The following is a 21,376-nucleotide window of genomic DNA, read 5'->3' on the forward strand; positions in this document are numbered from 1 at the left end:
GTAACCTTTACCCTCTTATTTTTTCCTTTAGCACAAGTTATTTTTTTATCTTAAAATACAGCACACATACACATTTTTTAAGTGACCACATTAAAGGTAAAATGTTTCCAAATGATCCAAAGATAATTTTATACCCACGTAGTCATATTTTTCCTGTCGCTTCACAAAGAACATGGTAACTTTTTATTCTGATTCAGGAAGGATTGTATTTTTTACTCACCCTTTCCCAACCTGAGAAAATGATCCTGCAGTATTATTAAAACTAATAATATTGGTGAGTCTTAAAAACAGACAAATCATATTGCCTTCTTGAAACTAGTGGGGACATGGTGAAAAATCCCAGTGACCTCAGCATTGCACATTGGGACTGAGCCACAGAGATGTAAATCCTGTTCCTGATCATCTTGGGAAGTCCTTGCCTGGGATTTGGCAGTGGGGCTAAATGTAGGTGGGTATTTTCTTTGGAGCATTTTGTCCTTTAAATAGTAAGAGGTTCATAGAATTGTTTTTATTGGTAAAGACCTTTAAGATCATTAATGACCTGTAAGACGTTTACAGGCTGAGGGAGTTGGGGTGTTCAGCCTGGAGAAGAGAAGGCTCCAGGGAGACCTTAGAGCACCTTCCAGTGCCTGAAGGGGCTCCAAGAAAGCTGGGGAGGGACTCTGGACAAGGGCATGGAGGGATGGCATGAGGGGGAATGGCTTAAAATGGGAAGAGGGAGATTTAGGTTAGTAATGAGGAGGAAATTCTTCACTTTGAGGGTGGTGAGACACTGGAACAGGTTGCTCAAAGAAGCTGTGGCTGCTCCATCCCTGGCAGTGTTGAAGGGCAGGTTGGATGGGGCTGGGAGCAACCTGGTCTGGTGGGAGGTGTCCCTGCCCATGCAGGGGTTTGGGACTGGATGATCTTTAAGATCCCTTCCAACCCAAAACATTCCATGATTCTATGATCATCAAGTGCAGCCTTTAACCCAGCCCTGCCAAGGCCACCACTGCCCCATGTCCCTCAGCACCACATCTACAGAGCTTTGAAACCCCTCCAGGGATGGGGACTCCACCCCTGCCCTGGGCAGCCTGGGCCAGGGCTTGACAGTTCTTTGGGTGAAGAAATTGTTCCTGATATCCAAACTAAACCTTTCCTGGCACAACTTGAAGCCATTTCCTCTTGTTCTATCACTTGTTCCTTGGGAGAAGAGACCAACCCCCTCACTCCAACCTCCTCTCAGGCAGCTGCAGAGCCAGCAGGTCTCCCCTCACCTCCTGGTCTCCAGGCTGGACACCCCCAGCTCCCTCAGCTGCTCCTGCTCACACTTGTGCTCCAGCCCTTTCCCCAGCTCTGCTGCCCTTCTCTGGACATGCCCCAGCCCCTCCATGTCCTTCTTGTCCTGAGGGGCCCAGATCTGACCCCAGGATTCAAGGTATGGCCTCACCAGTGCCCAGCACAGGGGGATGATCTGTGTCCTGGTCCTGCTGGCCACACTAGTGCTGACACAAGCCAGGATGCTGGTGGCTGCCTTGGCCAGCTGGGTACACTCTGGCTGACACTCAGCCACTCTTGACCAACACCACCAGGTGCTTTTCCTCTGGGCACTTTCCAGCCACTCTGTCCCCAAGCCTAGAGCATTGCCTGGAACTGTTGTGACCCAAGTGCAGGACCCAGAACTTGGCTTGGTTGGACCTTCATACAATGGGCCTTGGTCCATTGATCTACCTTGTCCATGTCCCTCTGCAGAGCCTTCCTGCCCCCAGGCAGATGAACAGCAGTAATGGAGTTAGGTTTGGAAGCAGATGGAGTGTTAGGGATTGGGCATCTGTGCTTTTGCATTCTGCAGATACCATGAGATTCTTACCAGCATGAAATATTATTTTAATTTGTAGCTGTGCTGTCCTCTTTGTTTCTAATTTTATCTTTTAAGCAAAACAGATAGATTTCATTTGCAGTTTGTTGCTCAGCTGTCTTTGTAGGCAATAAAAGTTGTGAAAGGATCATATTAGCATTCATTTAAGTAAGATGTGGGCAAGCACAAATATCTCAATGTAAACTGAAACAAAATGCTTTGCTCAGTCTGTTACTTCTTCCTAAGTGAACTTCACTCTCACCTCTTCTTCAAGATGAATTAAAAGAGGTGGGTTGTTCTTTCTGAGACAGTGTCCTTCCCTGTCCGGAACTGGTGGAGCCTGGATTTCTGAAAGTGCAGGAAATAAGGCTCTGGTGCCTCCGCCCTCACTGCTTTGCCAACAGCCTCATTCCTGCAGACTTCCCCGTTGCTTTACAGAAGGCTGCATGGGAATGTGGCATCTGACACGCAGTGCTTTTCAAATGTCCTTGAAAAGGGAAAATTGGGGCTGGGATGCCAGAGCTGTCCACGCTGCCACTGATTTCAGCTGGGATAAATCCTCACTTTTCAGGCTCAGGAATGTTGCAGCCTGCAGAGTTGGGCGGCAGGACAAACACAAGAGTCACAATTCCTTCCTCCTTCCCTGGCCCCCATCTCATTCAACTTATTAATTCGACCTATAAATGTGCCCTGGTAGCTCAGAGCTGGGGCATTCCTGACAGCCTGGGATTCTTGTCTGATCTTCCTGTGGCACAGCACACATTCAGAGACTTGTTTTGATGTCCTTGTGGCTTCTCCTGGAATTTCCAGACAAGAAAATGCTCTCTGAGGTGGTGGGGAATAGACTTGAACAGACAGGTGATTGCTCCCTATCAGATGGACCTAAGCAGCCTTAAAAAAAATAATAATATTTGTAAAGAGTGCAACAACAGAACTTAATTCAAATAGCCTGAGTTCATTTCCAATTCCTAGAGTTATTTCTGAGGTATTATTATGCATTATGTGGGGATAATACATTTCAAGTTCATTGTTGAAATGGAGCAGTCTAGTTCACAGGCAGTTCCTAGGAGTACAGAAACAAGGGAGAGGGAATGGAGGGATTGCACTGATCTCCTGGGAAGCTTTATTGCTGCATTCACTGAAACTGACAGTCTCCTCTTTGCCCAGAAAAAAAAAGGTGGAAAGAAATCCTTATTCCAGTTCTAATAAAGTTAATGGAAATGTTGCCATTTATTTCATTTGCAGAAAGATCAAGTTTACTGGTCCTGTTCCATCTTCCAACAGCAGATGATAGGAAGATGTGATGGGAGCAATTCCAGCTCTCCTGAGTTAGTGGGCTCTTCAAATGAAAAATCACTCCTATGCCATCAATTCTACTGCTAGGAAAGCTGTGGAAAATGCTCTATCCCTCTAAGGTGCTGGCAATTAAAAAAATAAAAGAGAAAACCATGAATCTAACTCCTGCCATGGTGGGTGCTGTTGGTTTGTCCACACCTCCTTCAGAAATGTTCATCTAGCTGGTAGCATGACAAGTGTCAGTGCTTGGAACCCTGGGAAGATTTGATTTCTTTTAATTATGCACTAATTAGTGGAAGGCTTTTAATAGGCTGAATGACACAAATAGGACAGCAGAGCTGCAAGTGTTGTGTGGTGAAGTGCTGAGAGAAAGGTGCTTTTGTGAGAAACTGTGGATCCTGGGGAGAAAAAAAAAGTTGGCAGGAGAGCCTCTTCTAAATAGAAAGGACATTTAGTTCCTCTTCATTTGATCAAGTTTTTATTTTAGGTGAAATGAGCTCTGACTGCAGAATGTGGAGGGATGGCAATGGGATAGAAGACAAGTCTGGAAGGTGAGGTTAATAGAAGAGTCATCCAGGAGAAGGTGAGGTTGATAGGGGAGTCATCCAGGAGAAGGTGAGAGTGATAGGGGACTCATCTAGGAGAATCCTGAAGACTTCAGGCTTCATCCACCTCCAGACTTTCGCCCCTTCTTCTGCCTGCAGCAGTCATCCAGAAGAGACCTTCTTCATGTATATGTGATGAGTTTGCTCTAACTCATTGTAATGCTTAAAATATTAAAGAGGTTTCTACAAAGATCACTGTGGCTGCCTGTTTTGAGGTGATGGGCATTGTCTCATCCTCCTTTATGTTGGCTCAGGCTCCCTCCCTAGAAGCCAAACAACTTTTTAAAGAGTCTTGCTGAAGAGGACAGTCCTTTCTGCACAACGTCTGTGTGGGCATGGTGTTAGGAATCTTAAAAAGACACACCACGACAAAATACCAACAGAAACACATTCTCTTTTTATTTGAGAAGCCTTCTAGAGGTTTATCATGGAGAAGACAAGCCCACCATTTCCCAGGGAAAATCCTACCCAGTGAGAGCAGAATAATTCAGCCCTGCTCAAGTGCTGGGAGGTAGGTTCTCAGAGCGCCTCTGATCGGGTCGTTATCACCATGGTTATGAGATGGAACTGGCTGCAAACTGGAGGCATTTGTCCCCTTAATGACAAATGGTGCCGTTTATTTCTGGGAACTGAAAACCCTGCTGCCCAGGGAAAGCTGTTCTGTGATCATCTTGGAAAACAAGGCACTTGAGAATTAGCCCACCTGGTTCCTGTCAGATGGTTTCACACAGCTTCTGTTACTGGTTCTTCAGGGGGTTTGGGTATTAAATAGCTTTGTTCTGTGGTATTTTGCTTGGTGGGTGAGTGTTCTTCATGGGCTGCAGGCCCAGCTCTTGCAAAACAAACGTGGTTATGAAGCTCTCTGCTCAGATGCAATGGTTTCTGGACTCTGCTAGCACCATCTTGGCATTTATATCTTCCTTTTCCCTCTCCTGTTTTTGTTGAATCTTCTATTGCATGCTTTCAGACAAAATACTTCTCAGCTCTGATCTTCAGATTAAATAAAATCACACTTCTTGGTGTGGAAGATAATTAAAGAAGTGCCATCACCTTTCTCATTTTGTTCCTATCCTTTCAGAAAATGTAAAATCATCAGTGATTTCAGTAATACTGGATAGAACCAGAATTAATACATTGGAACATTATTTTCTTTACCCTCTGTAGTCTGCTTTGCTACCCAAAAATGAAATCCTTGCATTTGATCAGCAAATTTGACAGAAATTGGAGGCTTTCATTTATCAACCACTCAATTTCTTCCATTGCAGATTTTTCCATTGCAGATTTTTCAGATTTACAATCCTTGTTGAGTAGGATTTGTGCAGAGCATCAAAAAGCACCTGTAACTACATCATGTTGACCTCTGACTACAAGTGATCCATGATCAACCCAGTGGGAGTCTTTACCTGTGTCTTGCCTAGTGCAAAGGAAGAATGAACAAAAAGGCGATAAGAATTATAAAACTACTTCATAACTATCTTTATTTTGTGATTTCAGGAGGCTCAAGAAGAAGAAGAGGGGATAGGAATTGTAAAATTGGCTTTATTGGTTCTGCATTTCATGTAGCTTTATGAAGCTGCACTGGTTTCTTTGCAAATGGTTGGAGAGAATAATAATCATAAACAACAAAACAAAACACCACTAAAATAAATGGATCTTTAAATAAAGATTTGCATGGATAAGTGCTGAGCATAATCTTTCAGAACTAGGATAACACTCCTAAGATTCATCCCTCTTTTATTGTCTCCTGGCTATTTATCCTGTTGAATGGGGGTGACAGCCTTTGTTGTTGTGCAAAGAGATTAGGATCCTGCTACATAAAAAGGATGTTTCAGAATGGAATTTTAGGGCACTCACTGGGAGGGGGAGAAGACTGGAGGCTCCAAGTTGTCCTTCCAGCCACATCCAAGCTTGGTCTGATGCCCCACAAGGGCCTTTGTGCCGATTCAGGATGATGAAGCAAAAACCAGGGTCAATCTAAATTCAAGACTGCCAAAAGTCTGCAGGGAGGAGACATCCTGACTCTCTCATTTCCTTGTGCAGCTGGCACTCTGCTTCCAGCTTTGGCTGAAGCCAGCTCTGTGTGTCCTCTCCACAGGCTGCTGGCATTGCCAAAGATCTCCTTCTCCACTCTCAGGGACACTAGTTCAAAGTGACAGAAAGGTGCCAAGCGCTTGGAACAGCCTGAGGTTTGGTATTCACTTTGGGAAAGTGCAAGAGATCTTGGAAAATGGGACATTTCAGTGGTTTCCAGATCCAGCCGCAGCCACCCACATGTGCTGCTGGTAGCACATGCTGGAAGGGAGTCAGGCAACCCAAAGCAACGTGGACAGCCAGGAGTTACTTTAGCTGAGCTGCATTCTCCTTTCAAAATCATATGTTCAATCAGTTTGGGAGGGGGAATGATGGAGGAATTGGTGGTGCTTTGGCAGCAGAGGAGACTGGGATGATACACCATGGGCAACATTTCCTGCTATGCCCCTAGATGACTTTTGGTGGCTCTTTTGCCTTCTTATTTCTGCCTGGACTAAAGGGGACCTTAGCTACAAAGCCATCAATTTTCTACAGCACCTAATCCAGTTTAAGAAATGTGAGGTTATGGCAGATCTCCCCCCAAAAAAACAGCCATCATGCCCTCTCAGCACCATTATAAATACAGGTCATAAAAGATTTTTACTTCCAGATCCTGCTGTGCTACATGGAAAAAGTGAAAAGTCTTCTCCATGATTGCAACAAGGAGCTGCCACCTACAGAAGTTTCCTCAGTGAAAATCCTCATTTTTATGAACCACTTTTCTTAAACTTATTCTCAGAACTGTGAAGAAATAAATGAACCAACAACTGTTGGTCAGCTGAAATGCTCATAAGGATTCTCTGCAATGGAAAGAGCACTCCCGGAAGTTGGTGGCACTGGTTAAACAACTGCAGTCAGACTTTTTGTAATGAAATTGAGCTATTTCTGCAAGCTTCTGAACTCCTTCTCAGTCTGTTTTCAATAAAAACGCTTTTCCATTCTCTTACCATCAGGTAACAGAAACACGGACTGGTCCTCTTGGCTGCAGTAACTATGACAACCTAGATTCTGTCAGCTCTGTTCTGGTTCAGAGTCCTGAAAATAAGATTCAGTTGCAAGGTATGTAGGTGCAATTTCATTAATTTGTTTTGGAGCAGGGTGACATTTATCACACCATTTGTTTTGCTTTCTTCCACCTCATAAAAAGGTCATTTTTCTAATTTTTGGGTGGGTGTGCAATAAGGACCAAGTGAAGGAAATGTCAGTAACTCGTGTTGCTGTTGAAACAATTCCTGGACACATCAGAAAATAATTTGAAGAATACTGGTACATTTTACAGCCCTACTTAGCAAGGCATTGCACACCTTTTAAACAGCCTGCATGCCCAGAGATTCCACCAAGCAGGGAATGATATTTAGCATCTGCTTTGCACACAGTGAGGAGTAGCTTGTACCTCGTGCAGTCGTCCCCCTGAAAGGAATGGAGTCACAGGAGGAGCCAGACAGAGATTTTAAAAGACTCTAATGAAGGGTCCAAAGGCTCCTCTGGAGAATTTTAAGAAAACCTGGAAGGTTAGGCAGCTCACTCATTAGAAAAATAGTAGTAATTATATATATAAAAAAAGAAAAAAACAAAAAAGAGAGAAAGGTAAGGGAAAAAAGGGAACAACTTAATTATTCTTCCTATGAAAACAGACTAAATTCTTTCTAATTTCTGTACCTCTGTGAACATTCAAGGAGAGAAGAATAGAGCTGTTAACTAGCAGTCACATGTAGCTAGACAATTATTTTCAATTGTGAAAGTTTTCCATATTGGTTCCTGTATCAGTTGGACATGAAGTTGTTGGTGATTATTAAGAATGATTGTCCAGGAAAGATCCTCTTCCTGTTTCAAATATCCATGTGCTTTTTTTCCTCCCCTTTCTTTTCTCCCCAGAACAGGTTAAAAGCCAAACAATCATTGAATGCCTTCAGAGCCAGTATATTTATTTATTTATTTATTTTTGACAAAAAGAATTTGTCATTTTCAGTGGGATGCAGTGAAATGTCTCCAGGAGTAATTTGCTATTTTTAATGCTCTCCAGCAGATGCACAATGTTAGTCAGTTAAAATGTGGAAAATTATCTTTGCATCCCTCAGACAGTCATTTTGACACATTGCTGCCATGTCATTAGGAAAATGTATCATCAGAACTGCAGAAACCATTTCATACTTCTGGGGGAAGAGCTGAACAAGACTCAAGGTTGTTTATCTGGGCTTTCTTTTCACCATTTCAAAGCTAAAATTTCCTCCTGCTCAGTTTTTCCCACTGCAGAATCATGAAGGGATAACTGGAGTTATTTAGGCAAGCTGGAGCTTGTTGTGTCAAAGGCAACATGGAAAACAAATCCAGAATGGAAATGTTTACCTTCACACCTCTTTTTTTTCTGCTTACACTGTTTCTTTACTCTGTCTGTCAGGGCTGCTTCCCCTCCATCAGCACTGTAAATTTGCATTAGCTGCTTGTACCAAGATTATAATTCAGCTGCAAAGCTCTGGCTGCAGAAGCTGTTCATTCAGCAATTCTTTGTCAGAAGTTGATGTAATCCTTTTATTTTTTTCTGGTTCTGACAGCCTCCCTAGAATGAAATTACACCAGTAAATGCTCTGTCTGAGGAGCACGGGTTATTAGTGGAATGGATGTTCCATAGTGAGAGGGCAATGTAAGGAATATATCTGAAATTAATTTTAAGAAGGGAAATATTACACAGTGAAAATGCTGCAGAGGCATTTCAATTGTCCCACAAAAGTTATCTTTTTCATATCTTTTTGTCTGGGTTTGGTTTGTTTGTCACATAGGTCGGGGAAGCTGCTTGGCTGGAGCATTCCTTTTCATTTCCTAACAAAAGACTCTATTTCCCTCAGGTCTTCAGGTCATCCTGCCTGAGTATCTGCAAGAGCACTTTGTCCAGGCAGCTCTGAGCTATATTGCCTGCAATTCAGAGGGAGAGTTCATCTGCAAGGACAATGACTGCTGGTGTCAGTGTGGGCCCAGATTCCCAGAGTGCAACTGTCCCTACATGGACATTCAAGCCATGGAAGAAAATCTGCTCCGCATAAGTGAGACCTGGAATGCATACAACAGTGAATTTGAAGAATCTGGTGAGATTTTGATAAGATTTTTGGTTGTTTGACTGTATCTCTCCAAAACTGAGACAACAGACTCCATCTGAAACCTGCAGAATGGTTCATAGAATCATAGAATGGTTTTAAGTTGGAAGGGACTTCAAAGATCATCTAGAACCAGCCCCCCTGCCATAGGCAGGGACACCTCCCACTAGACCAGGTTGCTCCAAGCCCCATCCAACCTGCCCTTCAACACTTCCCAGGATGGGGCTTCCACAGCCTCCCTGGGCAACCAGTGTCTCACCACCCACACACTAAAGAATTTCCTCCTCATGTCTAACCTAAATCTCCTCTCTTCCAGTTTTGATCCCTTTCCCTTTGTCCTCTCAAAAGTCCCTCCCCAGATTTCCTGCCGGCCTGCTCTTGAACACTTCCAGGGATGGGGAATTTATTGGGGTATTCTGCATTTTTGTTCTGTCATGCAGCTGAAACAGCTGCCTTCATTTCCCAACCTTTTTTCAGTGTTAGGTCAAAGTTTCTTCCATTTTATCCAGTCCCTCCAGAAATACCATCAGGCTGACATGGAGACCACAGCTGGCCCTCGACTTCCCAAGCTGTTACTAGTTCATCCTGTCCTAGCTGGCAACTTGCTTCTTCATATAATTTCTGCTCAAACTGGACCTATCTGTGTTGCCTCCCTGTTTAGCCACCTTTCTGCCACATTGCTCTGAAGCAGTGAGGTTTGTTTCATACATCATTTCACTCCTCCTGATCATCAGAACTTCCAGTTCCATAGAGGCTGGGAACAGCAGGTAAAATCAGCTTCTGAACAACTGTTTTCACAGCTCACTCACTCAGTGGGAGCAGCAACAGCTGGCTATCCAGATGGTGGGAAAAGTAAGGAGAGCTCAGCAGACCTGGGAAAAATCACTGAGGAAAAAATAAAACCGAGATGAGATAAGAAGTAAACAGAAAAATAAAATAATCACAGTGTTTAATGAGTTGTGTTGGAGAAAAGAAGCAGGAATCAGCAGAAGAGAGGGCGAAGAAAACTATCCAGTGGTCATGGGAAGTACAAGACTGACCTGTGAACAGGACATGGTGTGCTTTCAGTTTTTCTATTTCTAGTTTTATTGTTTAAGACTTATTTCTCAGTTCAATGTTGAGCATTTTAAAAGACCCTATATGAGTTACTATGTTGTAAGTTTCAGTGAGATGTGATGCCTAACTCTGAGTCTGTCTGGAAGATCTCAGGCCCTGCTCTCTTAGCATGAGGATACCAGAACCTACACTATTTCCCCGTGGAAAATCACAGACTCCATAGATTATAAAAGCATGATTTATTTTTTTTCTTTGTCCACAAAAATGTATTTTCCCAATGACTATTTTGAGGCCTTCAAGAATTTCTGGAGTCATTTACAACTTCCAAACTCTGATAAGTGTCTTAGTGGCAGTTATTGTCACAATTCGAACTGGTGTTAATTATTAATAATAAAAGATAGTAATTCATTATGACCACATGTCCAACTTCAAGCAGTCATCATGTTAGATGGGTGTGAAGTTGGGTGAAAGGAAAGCATGTGCCACAGCACAAACCTCATGAAGATCAGCAAGAAGGAGCCTGAGGTCCTGCACCTGGGGAGAAACAGCCCCAGGCACCAGGACATGCTGGTGGCCACTCAGCTGGAATGCAGCTTGGTAGAAAAGGACCTGGGGGTCCTGATGGACACCAGGTTGAACAATGTGCCCAGCAGAAAAGAAGGTTGGTGGCATCTGGGCTGCATTAGTTTTGCCAGCAGGTTGAGGGAGGGGATCCCTGCCCTGTCCTGAGCACAGGTGAAGCCACACCTGGAGTGCTGGGTTCATCTCTGGGCTCCTCAGTACAAGAGAGACATGGACATATTGGAGAGGGTCCCAATAAAGGCTATGACAATGAGAAATCATCTGGAGCATCTCTCTTGTGAGGAAAGACTGAGAGAGGTGGGACTGTTTAGCCTGGAGAAGACTCAAGGGGATCTTGCCAATGTCAGGTTAACAGTTGGACTTGATCATATTAAAAGTCTTTTCCTACCAAAATGAGTGTTACAGCTCAGATGACCAAGCATATTCCAGTTCAGAACGTGTCATTCCTTGTTACGTGCAGATTTCATTTCACCCAGACTCTTCTGGCAGCTTTTAACTACTCCAGTCTCATTTTGGAGGACATGGAGCAAGATGTAATTTTGCTGCCAGTGAATCTGGCTGCCTTTTTCATCTCCCTAGCCATACATACTTGATCACTGTTAGCTCCATGAGCTTCATATAACCTCTTCATATCAAGGTCTTTACTAACTTCTCAAAGAAATTACAAGAGCTACTTTAAATTGTTTTCTCTGAACCATCTACTGATTCTTTATCATATCTTGTGGCCTTCAGACTCAGCTACTACCCTTGCAAATGAACAGCTGTTTCCTTTTAAAAAATCCATACTAAAGCCATTTGACCTTTAATAACAAATTCTATTAGTTTCTCAAGGCCTTTGGTCGAATTAATGTGAAGTCAAGTTTTCTCTGAGAACATCATTCCTTTCCTAGGAGCTGTGTTCTGATCATCTAACATGTGGCCTAAAAAATACCACCTCAAATAGAATCACACAGTGTTCCATTTACCTTTTCTTTGCATCCATGAAACTAGCTTTCCACTGGGATTTGGGGACTTTCTTGGCAAGACTTCATGTCCAAATAAGCTAATTCTGACTTTCAACTCTGTCGACGACTGGCTGGCAATTTAGAATTATACAGAGATCCTGACCCACTGCTCTACAACACATGAAAGACCCATAAAAACATCCTCAGGCTCTGGATTCTGACAGCAAGGAGAAGAGTATGATCTTTCATTGTCTGTCCCATATCCCTCTTTTGGGATATGTCCTTCAAAGGAATGGGATGAGGAGAAGTGAACAAACATTATGAGGCATATTTTCAAAGTAGCTTTGAAATGGAACTGATTCTTTTAAACACTGAGTTTAAATACAAAATTCTGTTCAATTACATTTTTCCATGTCTTTATAATGATTTGAATTAATGATGTTCCCAGAAGCCCTTGTAGAAAAGATTTGGATTTCAAGGGTAGAAGAAAGAAGGTTCTAATAGAAGATATTATCATCTTATTACTGAATGAAGGATCAGTGACATTAAAGACATTTTGGTCATTCCATTTTTTTCTGGGGGCTGGCATTTGCATCTTATATCATTACTTTGATGTAGGGCAGTGGTCTTGCTTGTATAGACATCTGTGGGTTTTGAGACACCAGCTTCTCCAAAGATGGACCAACCATTTGTGGTCACACCACAGGTCTTTATAGAAGGTGACTCCAGGCTTCCAAACTGTCCTACTGCTTCTCATGAAGGATGAAAATCCTTATTCTCCCAGTGAAGGTGGTTTCCAATACACAGGCTTCTTCTCAGGGAAGAGAGTTCTACCATCATTATTCTTGGGTGACCACACAGTAACAAATCTGTTGAGAGGTTGTGTGTTTTTTTTCCAGCAATTAAGAAATAGCAGATGCAGACTTAATTTGGTTAATTTGCTAAAAAACCCCAAACCTATGCTTGAATAAAGCAACCAAAAAAACAGTCAGTAAAAGAAAATGTGAGGTTAAATCTTTAACTTAGATTTAAACAGATTAAAGAAGTTGAGATAAAAAGAAATTAAATCATGTAAATAAATTTAAATAGATTGTCCAGTGCTGAAGATGGAAGTCTTAGATGTCTGGTTGACAGAATGCCTTATGATGAAAGCCAGTGGCAAAGCCCAATCTTCAAGATCAAATGTGAATCACAGCATAAAGACACAGGAAACCTGGGGCAAGAAGTTGGCACCATCAGATAAGTACTAGTTTTTTCATCCTTTCCTATACCCTGTTGTCAGCTGAAGTTCTGGAATCATCTTCATTGTTAATGATATTCCTATCTCCCAGCAATGCGTTAAGGAATACAACCAGTGTCCCTCAGGTGGGTCACTCTTCCTCCTTCTCTCCATCAGACAAGCATTTTAAAAGATTGTTGTGATGCTAGTGTGTCAGGATCTTTTGAAGGATGACTCCAGCAAAACTCCAGCAGGTCTGACTTCAGTGTGTGCTGTTTAACCTTAACAATCCCTCTCCTTAGTCAGAAAAATCTCTCTTTGCCATCTCAGTAAGTCACAGATTTTTGCAATTTCTCTGGCACAAATTCTTTCCAAAAAGCACTTGAGGAGAAGTGGCCCCCACCAGAGTCCTCTTTATTGCCCCTCACTGTCTTCAAATCCAGGTCACCAGCTGATAAGTAAAAGGGTGATATTTTCCAGCTGCCAAGCCTGCAGAGTGACTGCATGGTGAAGACATCATCCTGGGTTCTGGCCTTCTCCCTGCTTAGCAGCAGGAATGGCAACCCTAAGATCTTAACCATGCCCTCAATAACCCCCATGGAAACTGCAGTGATGTTGATTTAAAAATGTTCAGGCTGACTTTTAATCACTAGGTAGAAATTATCTCAGTCTTTGGAGTGTTCTCTATGATCCTTCGAGTACAGGAGGGAAGAAAAAGTCTGCATTCTAAGACAGACATTTGAAAGCAGTTAATGTACCAAATGTCTCATTTACACCTCTTCCAAATTACTAAAATGGAGTGAAAGGGCAGAAAGTAACTGTAGGTTGAATTTGGAAATGTCAATTTAAACAGAGATGTTGCTGCATGTACACTCTGATCAGAAGAAACTTCTTGCAAATTATCATGGAAGAGAAGTGCCCAGGCTGACTTGCAGACTCTCTGTTGAGGTTCCAAGTGTTAAAGAACATTGCAAGATGACTACATTTGATTTGGCACCACAGACAGACTGCAAATTGAGTCCCACACTGGCATCTGCAGTGAAGACAGTTCTCTGCCACTGCAAGTTCTCTCTTCCTGGTCCAGTACCATGTTCCTCCTTTTCCAGCACCATGTTTCAATGCCAATGAAATCTGGAATGAACTCTGGATACTCCTAGGAGTTCACCAGTTTATAAACCCAACAAATTTAACCTTGCTCTCCAAGAAGTTTGGTTTTCATTGAATTAGAAGAAGTCAGGCAGCCCCTGGAAGCTGGTTGTGCAGGGCACAGGTGGTGGCACAGCTCCCTCAGGTGGCACAGTTGACCAGAACAGACCGATCTCCGTGCAAAATTAGTCTCTTTTGAAATCTTAATTGAAAGCCTCCTTGTGAAAAGCCTGGGCAGCGTTGCTGACAGTTGAAGGTGCTTTTTAATCACTGAGAATAAAGACTTCAATCAATGTGGTTCAAACCATTTGCCCCTGAGCAGTAGAGCAGTGGTTTCCTTTAAAACGGTGCTTCCAGCTTCAGGCTCAAGGCCAAGAAAACTTAGCCTCCTGAGTTCTTAATATAATTATTGTTTGCTCTATTATCTTGCAAGGGTGTTAATTTACCTCCCAGTAATTAACTGCCCTGTGTGGCTGTCAGGAAGTTTAATCAATAGCATGAACAGAGACACCAAGCTGTCATCCCGTCTGTGACCAATGCTCCCTTCCCACCTTTCCCATCTCTGTGGAGGTGGCTCTGTTTGAATAAAACAAACAGGTGGGATGTGCATAATTTCTTCAGAGAGTCAAGGTCTTCAGTTTTTCATCTCCTGCTCCAGAAATGAAGGGACAGCCAATCAGGTCCCCTTGACATCATTGCCTGTGCTCCAAAACTAAAAGCATGATCTGACTCCTGCTAAAGCAGCACCTGGCAAATCAGCTCATTAAAGTTTGACATTCCCAGACACTTTGTGGTGACATTGTAATAAGAGGAGGAGCAGAAGGCTTGATCTAATCTAATTCTACTTATGTCCACCATGTCCGGGACATAATGTAATTCCCTTCAAAGCTAGTGACAAAAAAACCTCATTCTTGGTGGAATTCCAATCTGCCTTGGCAGGTTTGGACCTTCTTTATTAAGAGAGATGTCACTCTGTGGCCTCTCTTTTCTTCTTGGGCAGTGGTGTCTGTACTGATTCATCACTGCTTAAATCTTCTCTGGTAGCAGCTTAACACTGGTTATTTGCCTCAATGTATTTTCCAAGAACCCTTTGCAGTTTCATTCGTTCTCTTTTTTTTTACATGTTTATTTACCTCACCCAGTTTTCAAACTGCAGGAGTTCCCCAGAAAAAAATAAGGTAACTTTTGGGTTGGCAGAGGTCATCTCTAAATCTATGCATACAAATTCTGTCTCATGCATTTATAGCACTCTAGAAAGATAACAGCTGGATCTAGATAAAAACTGGAACATCCATCAAGAACACTTGTAAACTACATTGAAGTGATTGGGAGACATTTTTCTGGAAAGCTGACAGTCAGTTCCAAGGGACATCCACTTGAAGGGTGGGGTTAGAAACATTTTTAAGAGAGTCATGAACCAAAAACAAACCCAAAAGAAGAACTGGCAGGATGAAGGGAATGTCCTTCAAATGGTGGGATTTACAGTGACAGCTCTTGGGCTCTGGGGTTTTTTTTCTTTCTGAAAAGTGAATTTGCTGTCAAGGTCATATTTAAATTGAGACTAAGAAACAAGTAATTTCCTGACTGGAGAAAATGTGAGTCCTTGACGCTTACACTGGAGTCTGGGGAAGGTTATTATCCCTTTGCCTACTAGAACTTCCAGATTAATCCATGATTTGCAGCATTTACTACTAATTTTGACCCTGCATTTTTTTCTCTTAATCTGGGCACCAGGAGAGTCCCAAGGCTTGTGAGGGAGGAAAGTTCACTTGCTTTAGAGAAGCAAGTATTTTAATTATAGGAAGAACCGAATGGTGTAGCCTAGAGGGGAGGTGTGTGACAAAAATTCAGCTTTACTATCTTTTCTGAGAAGAAATAAGGTTGTGTCAAGCTGTAGTCTATGCTTCCTCCAATTGGATTCTTTTCAAACATATATTTCTTGGAGCACAGCTGCTCCTTCTCTGACAAATGAAGTGATGCATCATGAATGACTAAAATTCACTGCAACATAAAAACAAATATATGTTCATTTTAGTACTTTGTTTTCTCCAGGCTTTTGAATCATGGTAGGGTATTTAAAATAAAAAACCCAACATATATCTTTTCTAAATCTCCTTAATAATATTTCCACAATATTGAGGCAGGACTTTATTGAACAGCAGCTGTATCGAGCCATTTGAAAAGCAGCTCCTATTGCTTTTTATTCTCTCAGACTCCCAGCTCTGTGCTTTCCACTTACAGCTGACACTGATATTTGACTTGCTGTCATATTTATTGCCTTGATTACAATTAAAAGCACTGTAATGAGAAAGGAATAATACCATGGTCACATTATTAAAGTGGAAGGTTTCTCCACGTACAGTATTGTAAAAAGTATAATAAACTCTTGGGGATTATGAGATCTTTCCTACCAGAATTCTTGCTCCTCACATTAATTGCAGCTATCATGGAGGACTGAAGGAGGACACAGTTACCTGGAGCCATAAATTATTTTGTTTTTATTAGCAGTAGTAATACATGGCAACAATTAAATTTAGGGTCAGTCGTGCTAACTGCCCTATAAAGATATAGAGCAGAACTCACAGTCTAAACAGAAAAGACAGTTGAAGGGTAGCAGAGATTTCAAATGGATTTATCCATAAAATATTGAGGCAGCTGTTTTGAAAAAAAAACAGAAATAATTTTTCAACCATTGCAAATTCATGTTTTTTTTAACAGAATACAATGAAGTGCTTTGACCTTCATTTTTAAATGATCATCCATTTTGTCATTTCTCACTTTATAGCATTTATAATACAAAGTTAAAGGTTGACATAAAAATATAACATTTCTTTTCTGTCAAGGTGAAGTCTTTTGACTTGTCCAAGGCAAAGTAAAAGAAAAAAACCTTCAGTGTTCCTTGTAGGGGATTTCAGAAGGGCTGATTTCCAAGGGCTTGGAGAATTAATTGTGGGAAATTAATTGGTAGTCTTCTCTCTAGCTTCTAACCTATAACAAAAAAAACCACCCAGTATTTATATTAAATATTAGTTTTATCTACAGCATTAAGAGATAAAGTGGGCATTGAAATGGCCTCAGAGGTTAAACTGCCAGAGCAGTGCTGGTTGGCTTGCTTTGCGTCATCTTTTCATGTTCCTTCTGCAACGCTCTTTATTTTGGCTGGCTATTGGAAAGGATTGTGCCAAGGGAAGGCTGGAGTTGTGTAAAACCAGGTGTAGACTCATGATTAGCATGGAATCATAGAATGTCTGGGTTGGAAGGGACTTTAAAGATCATCTAGAACCAGCCCACCTGCATGGGCAGGGACACCTCCCACCAGCCCAGGCTGCTCCAAGCCCCATCCAACCTGCCCTTCAACACTGCCAGGGATGGGGCAGTAACAACCTCCCTGGGCAGTCAGTGTCTCACCACGCTCAGAGTGAAGAATTTCCTCCTAATGTCTAACCCAAATCTCCCCTCTTCCAGTTTTAAGCAATTACCCCTTGTCCTATCCCTTCATGCCCTTGTAAAAAGTCCCTCCCCAGCTTTCTGGTAGGCCCAGGCAAGGAGACAGGTTATTTTGAAGAAACTCGCCCCTGAAATGCAGTTGATATTTCTCATTTAATGTAAAGTTTCAAGCTCTTGAAGTAGTTTTTTCCAGGCAGGAATCTGGAAAGACATTAGCCAAGCACCTGCCTGGTGGCAAAGGTGAGAAAGAGGCATCTAGGGAATCACCAGAGCTGGCCAAGCCTGATGTGATAGCATATTTCAATATGTGATAGTGTATTTAAGAACGGGTAAAAACCACTGTACATAAGCTGTGAGAAGGAAGAGGGAGAAAACATGAGAGAAACATCCCTGCAGGCACCCATGTTGGTGAAGAAGCACATGTTCCAGGCATTGGAGCAGAGAATGACCTGCAGGTTGTGCAGAAGACCCTGTAAAGCAGGTTGTCCCCCTCCAGCCCACGGAGGGCCACAGGGAGCAGATACTCACACTGCAGCTCGTGGAGGACCGTGCTCTGCAGCAGGTGGAAATGCTCTGAAGGAGGCTGCACTCAGTGGAGAGGAGCCCATGCAGGAGCAGGGGTTCTGGCAAGACCTGTGGGGGACCTGTGCTGGAGCAGTTTGTTCAAGGGCTGTACCTGTGGGAGGAACCCTGAACTAGAACAGAGGGACAAGGGGGCATGAGGGAGATGGTGACTGGGTTAATTGTGTCTAACCCACCTCATTCTCTCTACAGAAAAATACCGATATATGGTGTCATGTTTAGGCCCAGCCAGCAACAAAACACCAGGCAGCCACTCACCATTTCTGGTCACGTGCAAAAAAGATTCAACTTGGGAAAAAAAATCAGTTATCACTAATCAGGTGCAAACAGGACAAAGAGAAAACAAAAAACAGAGATTAAGGATTCCAGGATTCCTCACCCTCTGGCCCCGCTCCAACACGAGGTCCCTCCCAGGGCACAGATTCCTCCACGGCCCCTCCGCCGTGAGCCCCTGGCACCAGGAGCAGCCCCTCAGGATCAGGCGGCTCCAGCGCGGGCTGCCCACAGAGCCACGGCTGCTTCGGGAGCAGCCGCCTCCCCTGGCCAGGGCTCCTCCCCGGCTGCAGGGACAGGTCTGCTCCGCCATGGTCCTCCATGGGCTGCAGGAGATAGCCCAGCACTTGGGGCAGCCCGTCCTTTCACCACGGGCTGCAGGTGAAGCCTCTGCGCGGCACCTCCACCTTGTCCTCCTGCTCCCCATTCAGGTGTTTGTGCTCCGGCATCGCTCTCACTTGCCCTTCTCCTCTACCTTGCACTCTCACAGCACTTTATTTACCCTCCTTTAGAGGCGCAGCCCCTGTGCCTGACGGGCTGGGCGGGTTTTTGGCGCCGGGGGAGCTTCCAGCAGCTCCTCGCAGGAGCCAGCCCTGATGAAGGCGGCTTCCCGAAATAGTAGTGGTCAGGGATCTATAAAGAGTAGTTATAATTTGCAGGTGATTCTCATTCTAAGAATGAGAAGAGATTAAATACATTGTACCGCATGAATTCAGCTGATTTTGAGACTGTATAAATCTAATTTGAATTCACACGTCAGACGATGTAATTTATTGTTCAGACATACGCTACCACACCCTTACTTGTTCAAGACCAGCCCGTTTTTGTCTATTTGCCTTAAGCTCACTGTAACATTTTGTTCGAGCCAAAGCAGAGAAGTCTACACTTCTGTGATGGCAGAATTTTAATACCTCAAGGAGCTTGATAGAAAAAGAGGATGTATGTACAAATGACAGATGCACAGATTTTACAGACAATGCTGAAGTGCCACAAATGCTGTCAATCAAAGTAATGAACATACACTGCTTCATTCACTACAAAGTTTGTCCAAGATTTTGTAACTGTTATTCTTAGATAAATAAGGGAGGAAAAATGTTTCATCTGAACTGTCATTTAGAGAAATGACAAAACAGCTCATTTCAATTGCTGTCTAATGGTAGATTTTGACATGATAATGTGATGCAAAAATTGGGTTTCTCCTACAGACATAGTTTTACGGAGCTTCATTAAATGGAAAAACTGCTACAGTCCAAATTCTTATTACTTTTAGAAAATACATAGGCTATATGTAAGCCTATTGTCAACAGTATGTTTCAGTCATGAAGGATTCTTAAACTAGTTAGGCAAAACACTTTTTCCTTTATTTGCTCAGAAAATACCATTGCTTTTTGCACATTTGTTAGTGATATTGATAAATATATATATATCTATATACAAATTAAAGGTTAGGTCAGACTGTGTAATCTACAATTAGATGGGGTTATATATTTACTGAAACATGAAGCTGTAATTTTAAGTACTAAAGGTTTTGATGCCATCAGATTAAACTGTTCCATTTGTTAGAATAGAAAATTAAATGACAGAAAAAGATCCTCCAAAAGGACTCTGAGGACACAAGCTAACCCAAGATGTTTTGATAGTCTGGAAAAGTTCCCCAAAGCACCCAGCCTCAGCTGAAATCACAACAGAAGATTTTAGATGGGATAGTCTTGTGCAGACCTTGTAATTCAAAACACCAGGGATATGCAAAATATTTATCAAAGAAACTAGGAGTCCTGTTCACTTCCAACATAGAGCAGGCACCTTTTTGCCTTGGAGCAGATACAAATGCTTTGATTTGCCTTATTTTTCTGCTCTTTTGCTAGCTCTGGATGTAGAATGCTAATCATTGTATTCAGCACTGAGCCCTGCTCTGACAGGGAATAACACTGAGGATTCAAGTTGCAAGCCAAGTAGCTCCAGGTGTTTCCTCCAGCCTATATACGCCTGATACTCATCTGATTTCAGCAATAATGTTTGCTCCTGCTGTGGTATTTTTCATTTCTTCTTTGCCACTGAAATACTGGATGCCATTTCAATCCCCAGACACCCTTAATGCAAGGAAGATGTACCTTGCAGAAAGGGAGGAGTGAAAAGCAGCCACGAAAGTTCAAGAACCTTGTTTGATTGACCACTGCATATAATGTTTTACGTTTCCCCCCATTATTTGCAATGAGTTAATAATATGAAAAAAAAAATGTATGGTACTCATGTGAAAATAAGTGAGGGAGGGCTGAAATCTTATCAGCTGTACTATCAACTTTTAAAAAGCCCTATTTCCATGGCTCCCAGCACTGTAATACTGGCTGTTAATCCTCAGGAATGGCTGGTACAATGTGTCGATTAGAATGTAATAGTTTAATCATCTCTCAGTGATAGGAGCTGGTGTCGTAGCTTTACAGATCATGAAATGTGTCTGTTTAAGATACCAGCACATTATCTTCTCTTTTTTTCTTTTTTCTTTTGCCCAGGGTACCATGTGACCATGTTGGTTTTCTCTCTCTTTTTCCTGCCTTGTGCTGCTCATTAACACGATCAGACAGGGATAGTTAAAGGTGATGTTCAGTACAGGGAGAATTTGCTTATTGGGAATGCTTTTTCATTGGAAGTTAAGGAGTGTACACTTTCCTTATCACTTCTAAACACTGCATCCAGTGAGCTGTAGAGCTTCTGGCTGCTTGCCATTTTGCAAAGGACAGCCAGTGTTCCTTAAAGGATTTACCCCAGAAAGATGAAAACTAAAAAGGTGTGTTCTGAATACATCCTCTCCTCAGGGATCTGCGTTTATTTTTGGCTTCATGAAACTCAGTGTAAGTAAATATACCAATGTCTCAGAAGAACTGATGGGAAGTGAGAAGTTGGTAATTAAAACAGCAATGTCAGGAGTGAGGCTTTTAGACCTGATCCTCCCTAGGTGCAAAAGTACACTCCTCTGAAGTCAGTAGACTTTGGCCAGTTGATACGAACTGCAGATCTGTTCTGTGCCAAAGGACACAGTTCAGTTAACCTGATTTCTTATTGTTTTCTTTGGTTTTGTTTTTCCTTTCTTTTTCCTTTTTTTTCTTTTTAAAAGTTTACTACCAGTGTTTTAAATTTGAAAATTCACTCTTAAGGTCTGGAGGGCCAATGGGTTTGTGTCTCCTTTGGACAAGCCAGATCTCCTGCAGCATCTGTGCAAGCCAGGGACTTGC

The 21,376-nt window shown here is 42.5% G+C and overlaps 1 protein-coding gene across 4 annotated transcripts in view; it reads left to right on the forward strand.

The window, feature by feature from the left end:
* BRINP3 (BMP/retinoic acid inducible neural specific 3) overlaps positions 1-21,376 on the forward strand; it is a 129,267-nt gene that overhangs the window by 82,184 nt on the left and 25,707 nt on the right. For all 4 annotated transcript variants that reach the window (XM_051625230.1, XM_051625232.1, XM_051625233.1 and 1 more), the window contains 2 exons: positions 6,762-6,867; positions 8,652-8,888. In XM_051625230.1, the coding sequence (XP_051481190.1) occupies positions 6,762-6,867; positions 8,652-8,888 (343 nt within the window). The remainder of the gene's footprint in view (positions 1-6,761; positions 6,868-8,651; positions 8,889-21,376) is intronic.

Source organism: Apus apus, chromosome 7 (assembly GCF_020740795.1).
Source record: "Apus apus isolate bApuApu2 chromosome 7, bApuApu2.pri.cur, whole genome shotgun sequence".
In the NCBI taxonomy this organism is placed as follows: domain Eukaryota; kingdom Metazoa; phylum Chordata; class Aves; order Apodiformes; family Apodidae; genus Apus; species Apus apus.